At 36.3% G+C, this 8909-nt stretch overlaps 1 protein-coding gene across 1 annotated transcript in view; it reads right to left on the bottom strand.

Moving 5' to 3' along the window:
• Positions 1-248: 248 nt before the first annotated feature.
• The window catches only part of LOC140138997 (threonine synthase-like 1), a 31143-nt gene continuing 22482 nt past the window's right edge, over positions 249-8909 (bottom strand). The window contains 4 exon segments of the mRNA XM_072160778.1: positions 249-1583; positions 2312-2408; positions 3989-4082; positions 8748-8905. Coding sequence (XP_072016879.1) covers positions 1246-1583; positions 2312-2408; positions 3989-4082; positions 8748-8905 — 687 coding nt within the window. The 3' untranslated portion in view covers positions 249-1245.

The following is an 8909-nucleotide window of genomic DNA, read 5'->3' as shown; positions in this document are numbered from 1 at the left end:
AACTGTATGTAGGTGGGATGAAAAGCTGACGATCAATTGAAAATTTTGACCTTTCGTGTTGAAGATATGGATTTTTCCCCCAAAACACAAAAAAAAATTAGGTCTTTTGGGGAAAAAAATCTGTATCTTCAATATGAAAGGTCAAAATTTTCAATTGATCGCCGGCTTTTCCTCCCAGCTACATACACACTTTAAGAATATATCATTAGATTATAAAATTAACTTCGAGGACTGTTATATATCAAAAATGTGAAAAATATCAAATTTTAATAATTTGTCATAAAATTTGTATTATATCGTGAATTTCAAAAAATGAAAATTATTTGATATCAGAAACACATTCTTCATATTCAGAATGCAATTCGATATGTCTGATGTGCTCTCATGTCCCACAAAAAATATTATCGAAACGCTCATTCGAAATCCCTTAAAGGGGCATTTTGTGATCCACAGCCTCATCCCCCCACTTATCTAAAAAAAGTAGAGATTTTTATACCACTGGAAACCTCTGGCTACATATTGTTTATGTACAAAAAATTTCTTGCAGATTAATTTGTTTAGCAAAAATACCACCAAATAATTTGAATTGTGTTCTGGTATACCAGAACGTATAAATTCAACACAGTGGCCTATCAGTTAGAAAATGGCTCAAAAATGCCATCAATGCAGTTCTTTTTATTAAGCCTTTTTTTTAAGGGCCTAAAATGCAGTTATAGCAACCTTTACAGCTTTCTCTAACCTTGATCTCCGTAGACTTTACATGTAAAATATAGTGATATTATAACCACATACAAATCGTCGGTCGCAACACATAGTGGCATAGGGTGATTTTCCAAATTTTCTGTTTCACAAAGTGGCGTATATTATCCTATAATAGTTATTCATTGTTAACTATCAAAGATACAGTTTAAAAGTTTGAACCTTAAACTTCAATTTCGAATGGAATATGACCACCGAGAGATAACAGTGCAGGAGTATCAACTCCGTTACTAGTAGCATATCCTACAAAAACGTTTTGCTCGGAAACATATTTTGTCCGTCATGTACGCCACTATGTGTTGCGACCGACAAAATTATTTTGCAATAAAATTTGCACATAATGTTAATTGAGCAAGTACATAATAGTTTTTTGTTCTGACATTAGGGAGCAAAGCCAATGTTGTTGTGGGCTTTTTTGAGGGTGAGGGGGGCAAATGACTCACCCCCATGGTGCCGCATGTTGCACTAGTATGATATAGGCCTACTCTATGAACTATGCCCTTGAATTCTTTCCCCTGATGCCTTGCTTACAAATCCTATCAACTCTCCAACAATCTCATTCATATTTGGTTTCACAATACGCTTATGAACACACTGTCGATGCAACGCCCTATCCAATTCCTGGTGCATTGTGGGTAATGTTTCAATGTGTTCTAGTCCACCAAATAGCAAGTCTCTATTGACCTTGTGACCCAAGGAGGCGAGAACATCTGATGGAAACTTGGCATAGTGGGCCGTAGAGCAGATCAGAAGTGGACGATCAGTGGTGGGGTACCGATCAGCGATGGTTTTAGCTACTGCTGTATGAGGATCTAAAAGATACCCTGTAGAAAAAAATCATATTGATTGTAAGACTAATACTCAGTCTACTGAGGCCATTTGTATACTAATTGCCCGGGGGGGTACTCAAGTTTGGTTTTGGTAGGGACGTGCCGCTGAGATTTTGGAAGTAGACCCATAAATATACCAATTTTTCAAGAAATTTGGACCCATTGATATACCAAAAGTCAAAATTTTCGGCCGAATTTACCCGAAATTGTCTTAGTTTTTACAAATTTTCCCAAAATTTTGGCCAGATTAAAGAAAAATTGGACTGTTTTCCGAAAAAATTGAGAAAATTTTGAAAAAAGGACCCATTCATATACCAAAATAGGCTTTGAAAATGGGGTCATTGATATACCAGAAGGCTGAAAATGCTACCCATGTTTGCGGCACGTCCCGTATGGTCATTTGTACTGAGTACCCCCCCCTCCCCAGGACTAATTGCCCAGGCCTATTTTTGTGAGGAGGAAAGAAGGAAGAAAGAAAGAAAATTAAATTAAAACTTTTTTTCTCGGGTGTGGTTTGAACCAGGGACCACTAATCGCCAATGAAAGAGAGATGGGCACTCTGTTCACTGCTTATACAGGTTCGCCTCCTTCACCTTTACCTTAAAGAATTTCCTAAATGTGGACCTTTTCCCTACAAAAACTTGCTGTGTAATGCAACAATGGCACAGTGAAGTGTCAGGTCTTCCAAGTGAATGACTTAGTCATGTAATCCTATTATTTACCTTTACTTTGGAAGACATTTTTGATAGTTTCAGCACACTCCTTCTGGCTACACCAATCTGCCATAAACTCATACTCATTCTGGATCTTCTCTAGCACCTACAAGCACAAAGTAAAGAAACATTTAGGACCCTGCCATTTTGTACTTGGGAGGGGTCATTTTGTGACATACTAAAATAGAGAGGCCATAAAATTGTTAACACTAAAATGTGTAGGCCATGAAGCTTCCTTTTACAAATAAAATTGAAAATTGTTAATTGATTTCAAATGAGTGCAATAATATAATGATACAACAGGATTTATATAGCGCATGTGAGTCGCAGATTCCTCAATTGGTTTAAATAATATATAGTGCTCCTTATACTTTCATAAACCATAAAAATTTGGATCACCTATAGACCCAATATTATTTTGCATTAGTTTGTATTTGTTGATGTACCGAGGGGGGGGGGGCATAAAATAATCAACTACAGATTGGGGATGGGGGTGCAGGAGGGGACCTACAAACCTGACTATGGTCAATGACATATCAAATGAGAATGAGAACCCTTTATGCAAGGAAAACTAGCAAACACAAGGATAGTTTCTACAAGTGTCACACCTCCCTCCTCCCCGTTACAAATATTTACACAAAAACCCTGTGTTCTATCCCCTTTTTTTAAAAGTAGGAAAACTTGATACACTAGGAAATAGGGGATTAATGCCCCCTTAGGTCCCCTATTTTAAATACTTTTCTGAGTTGGGGGGGCAACAAACCCTAACAGGCCCCAGGAACTACAGACAGTGGTGCCTCCTGGGGTACCATAATCTGCGTCCACATCTAGGTAGATCATTGTTTGTCTATAACGGCTCTATCAGAATTCATTAATATGCATGACAATTTGGTTATAATAACTCTTTAAAGGGTTATCATTTTCTTTTGAAGGAGTTCTTGAAGAGGTACAAAATATCCTAGTGCATGACCATACATAGTCTGGAATCTCATCCCTTATCTGCAGTTGATAATGATTTTATGTCCCCCTCCCTCGGTACATTAACAATGCAAAATAATATTGGTTCTGTGGGTGCTTTTAGGCTTTTGGAAGGTAGAAGAACATTCATCATACACAGGGATAATTCCTATGAGTGCATCACCTCCCTCGTTACAAGACATTTAAACAAAAACTCATTTTTATGTGTAAATAGAGCAAAAAAAAGTAGGATATACTAGGAAATGTGATTAATGTCCTCTCAGGGGGTGTGCAATAATTATCTGTACTCCCATGATGGGGAATTTTCAAAATGGCCTGCCAAAATGCTTGGCCCCACCCCCTCGATCCGATGCCAAAAAACATGACCCCCCTCTTGGCCGGCCAAAAATTACTTGCCCTTTTGAGCTGCCAAAAATTCTTTGCCCCCCCCCCCTTGCACATGCCAAACTTTTGTGAACCCAATGGTTTAGATAAATAATGCGAGTGTAGCAAGCAGGAAATTGTGGCATATTAGAAAGTTTCCATACTGTTGTCGTAAGCTGTTTTGGAGTGTTTTATTTAAAAGTTGTGTGCCAAAATTCTCTTGCCCCCCTTTCGACTCACCAAAATTCTCTTGCCAAGAAACACCCTTGACCGGTACAAAATTGCCGGGTTTAATACATTTTGATGAAACCACTTAAAAATGTTGGCTCAAATTTTTGAACTCACCTTCGAGGACACTTTGAAGTATTTGTCCGAATTCATCTGCTCATAATAATGTCTGACTTCATCACCGTTGCCATCGGTTACCAGGTGTAAAAATCTAAAATTGAAAACAGTATGAAAAGAATTGATCAATTCAAGAAATCATGAATAAAGGGTCAATCAATATTCATAGGGCCTGCACTTTGTCTTGTTTTTTTGCAGGTTTACATGGTCCAATAATCACAAGATGACTGACATGTGGTAACAAAGGAAGCAGTCACTGCAATTTGATTATGTCCCATATGATTGGCCATTCAAGACACCCCTGTGAATATACTATAGCAGCCTTTTCAAAATATAATACCTGTTTGCTTGACTGCATTGACAATACCCGGGAACAATAGGCCTACACACAGTATATGCATTGGACAAACTTTTTACGATAAGTGATGATGTGACCTCCAGATTTATACATCGTTCGTCTCGCACACTGACAACATTTGATTGAATGGACTGTAGGCTACTGCGCCGTGATTACGGTGAAGGACACTTTTCAAATCCTTTGTTTGGAGCCAATCGATAAAAGCATGCAGGGCCTCTATACCCATGTACAGTTTATCCCTTACATAACCTATGTCTTGAATACGCTGGCAAAGTTATGTAATAATCGGATTAATACTATATATATATAGTAGTAGGTAAAAACAAGTTTTGAATAATCCGCGTTCCCATTCAGTGATCCCAGCGAAAGTGAAAAAAAAAATCAAATTGTTACGTTTATAAATTTTGTTAATGAAAAACAAATGGCAAAAAAACAAAACAGGAAAACGACAGTATTGACGAAGTTGAAGCCCCAATCAAATACATGTAGCTAATTTATATACTGTCAGTACCGGTATATAAATTACAGACTCACGTAAATGCATTATTTTTTGCCTTAGACACACGGCTTTCGACTGAACCACTGCACTAGCAAGCTTTATTAGCACATCTATGACAATGACGAAAGGTACAAAATCAGCCATATGCCTTTAGATAGCAGAAGATACCAAATGACCAAATTGGTGTTTTATGACCTGTGACATTATTTTGTGGCGAGTGACTTGGTCTTTCAATTCACGCCGAGTGTCCTTGACAGGTTTGACTATGCTTCAGTGGTCATGAAAGAATTCAAAAGATAAACCTCTGCCCCAATAATCCCAAGCAATTGTCTGAAACTGCTCCTCGGATCATAAGAACTCAGTCCTCCAAATGATAGTCAATGTCCAAAATATAAAATTACTGACTATCATTGAAGACTGAGTTCCGCAATCTAGTATCCAAAATCAAATTTTGATGATTTTTACGATCGTCGGGATGAAAAAAATCAAAAATCACTGAATGGGCCTTTAGTTCCCTCCTCTCCTTACCCTGGCAATATAAATCAAAGAAAAATAAAGAAATAAATATATAAAACAAGAAAAAAAAAAAAAAAGACAAAGAAAATTAACCAAATTAAGGGATCTGGAATGAGCGTTTCGATAGTATTTTTTGTGGGACATGAGAGCACATCAGACATATCGAATTGCATTCTGAATACGAAGAATGTCTTTCTGATATCAAATAAATTTCATTGTTTGAAATTCACGATATAATACAAATTTTATAACAAATTATTAAAATTTGATATTTTTCACATAACAGTCCTCGAAGTAAATATCATAAATCTAATGATATATTCTTAAACAGTCCCTGGCATACCATACATGTATTATAGTCCTATGTATAGTAATTTTGCTTTATCTGTTTTGTGCTGTTTAAGCAAACAGTTAAACATAATTTCCATAAAATGTAAGCTTTTACTGTCAGATATGTCCCCTTTTAATTTTGAGCAGAACAAGTGAGGTAAAGCAAAGAAAATTGGAATTTACTACTACTACTAGCGCCAATGAATGTTATACGATTGTAAACGGCACGATCCTCTGGGTGTGTGTGTGTGGGGTGGGTGCGTATGTGTGTCCTGCACGCGTATTTTTTTCTGCAACTATAACGGGACGCAATACGATACCGGTATGTTATAAGAATCAAACTTACACGAAAGATGGCTCTTGTCGAATCCTACAATTCTGTCAGAGAAAATATGCATATTTGCATTAAATTTTGAATTAATTGACATAATTGATTAATTAATAAATATTTTATTTAATGATTTACCATAATTCCAAACATGTCAAACAATGTGTCAAATTAAAGCTAATGAAATGCTTTATAAATTGGTCAGAGCACATTTTGCAGAATGCATTTAGTATTTTAGTTACATGACTCCAAACATTCTATTCCAATTTTTTGCTATACACGCATAGGAGCTGTACTTTTAAAATCTGTGCCTAATCAATAATAATAGTCTTTCACTCCATTGTCAAAGTACAGTACTGTGCTCCTTGTAGCATTATGGAGTGACCAGGTCCTAGAGTGTGATGGTTTTGTAGCAGATGACAGTGCTCATTCAAAGCTGTCGAGGTCAGTTAGTAGCCACTTGCTGAATGGATGGCCATTATCAGCTATCAAAGAGATGCCTTGTGCAGCTGCCAATCACAGTAGAGGTTTGATAACATTTTGTTAAAAACCCAAATGTGATATAAGGACAAAGCTGTGCATGTTGGTACTGAATTGTTTGGATTCTTATGTTGAAATGCCCTTGTATTAGTATTTTTATGTGTAGTGTATATTCATGTTCATAAATTATATAGCTTTTAAATTTTGGGCATTTTTGCTCTGTTGCACTGCACCATTATGGAATATGAGCAAATCAATTACCGACACAAGCAGGTATACAGTGTATTATTTTATTTTCATTTCAGATCTCAGGAGCACAGCTCACTTGGTAAGGCATCAGAATTTGGTACACGAGCGCTTCGAACTTTAAATCGGAAGGTGGTGAGTTCGAGCCTCATCACGGTCACATTAATTTTATAAACCAAATATTGTTCAAACTTTTCATATTTGTTTTTCTTTTATTGTTTCTTTTCTTTATCTTTTTTCTTGTTTTCTTTATTTTTTCTTTATTTTTCTTTGATTCATATTGCAAGGGTAAGGAGAGGAGGGAACTAACGGCCTATTCAGTGATTTTTTCATCTGGACGATCGTAAAAATCATCAAAATTCAGATTTTGTATTAGACTGCGGAACTCAGTCTTCAATGATATAGTCAGTAATAATCTTTTGGTCATTATAATTATGACTATCATCATTTGACGACTGAGTTCTTATGATGTACATCATCCGAAGAGCAGTTTCAGACAATTGCTTGGGATTGTTGGGGCAGAGGTTATCTTGAATTCTTTCATGACCACTGAAGCAGAGTCAAACCTGTCAAGGACATTCGGCGTGAATTGAACTGACCATGTCACTCGCCACAAAAGAATGTCAAAGGTCATAAAACATCAATTTGGTGTCCTCTGCTAGTGGTTCAGCCGTGCATATTTAAGACAAAAATAATGCATTTACGTGAATCTGTAATTTATATACTGACAGTATATATAAATTAGCTACATGTATTTGAATAGGGCTTCAACTTCGTTGATACTGCCGTTTTCTTGGGTTTTTGCCATTTTTTTTCATAAAAAATTTATAAAAGTAACAATTTGATTTTTTGTTTCAATTTCGCTGGGATCACTGAATGGGGCTTTGCAACGCGATATATTCAAAACTTGTATTCACCTACTGTTATAGCATTAATCCGATTATTACACAACTTCGCCAGCGTATTCAAGACATCCAATGCAAATAATCACCTAGATTATGACGTATCATACCGTAAATATGGCGGAGTACTCAAATTCATTCAACAAAAGCATGATTACAAGCTATTGCAATCTACGCGACAGCTCGTCTCACACACATAACAAATGCACTATACGATCAAATAGGTTGAAGACAACGTTTGATTGAATACACTGCATTGCGCCATGATTACTGTGAAGGACACCGGTTCAAATCCTTTGCATGGAGCCAATCAATAATTTCACGCACATCCTCTATTATTGCCCAATTATTGCCCCTGATGATTGCACACTGTAAAAGAGCTATTGTTATAATGTTTGATGAAATCGTGTTTAACTATTTGCTTAAGAAAGGCGCAATACAGATAAAGCAGACAGATTTACTACATGTGGTATATACATATAGGGAATGTGTGTGACTATTACCTAATTATAATAGGGGCGTATCCAAAAATGAATTCACGCCCCTTTCAAATGTCGAGACAAACTGCATGCCTTATGTCTACAATTCACTATTCTTGGATGAAACATTCTGCATCCCTCTTGAGAGGATCGAAAACTCGTGCCACTAATTTAATATGAATTTCACTGTGTGGATAAGCAGTTTGCAACAGCTCACTTTTTAACGTTAGCAAATGAAATTAGAAAATGTTGCAGAGGTTCCAGAACTGAAAATGAGATGAGGGTTAGGCATAAATTGACTATTATTTTAAAAACAAACAAAATAGTACAATTTGAAACACAATATTTTATTGATGAGAAAATTGCTTTTCACCAAATATTTTTTTTTTTCTCATCTGCAGGATTTTCATGAATTGCTTAGGGATTGAGGTGGTTATTTTTTCTTTCAATGTAAATTTTTTCATTATTAGTAGTTTTCGGTCTTCCAAACCAGCGAAGATGAGAACTATTCCAACAGAGCTCAAGGAAAACGAGGAGTGAGTCGCAGATTCCTCAATTGGTTTAAATAATATATAGTGATTGGGCACATAAGATTACTATATACACAGTATAATACTTTACCTTTCTAAGTTAGAAGACTTGAGTATATCAATGGCTGGTGACATAGTGACTTGTAGATTACGATCTCGTAAGTCGTACACCCCAGTTCTCAGGAAATCTGTCAAGACGTTGTTCTCATTTGATGCACAGATGAAGCGTCTTATTGGAATTCCCATACTCTGT

Source organism: Amphiura filiformis, chromosome 18 (genome assembly GCF_039555335.1).
Source record: "Amphiura filiformis chromosome 18, Afil_fr2py, whole genome shotgun sequence".
Classification (NCBI taxonomy): Eukaryota; Metazoa; Echinodermata; class Ophiuroidea; order Amphilepidida; family Amphiuridae; genus Amphiura; species Amphiura filiformis.
The sequence above is the reverse complement of the archived record's forward strand: the minus strand, read 5'-3'. Positions and strand labels throughout refer to the sequence as shown.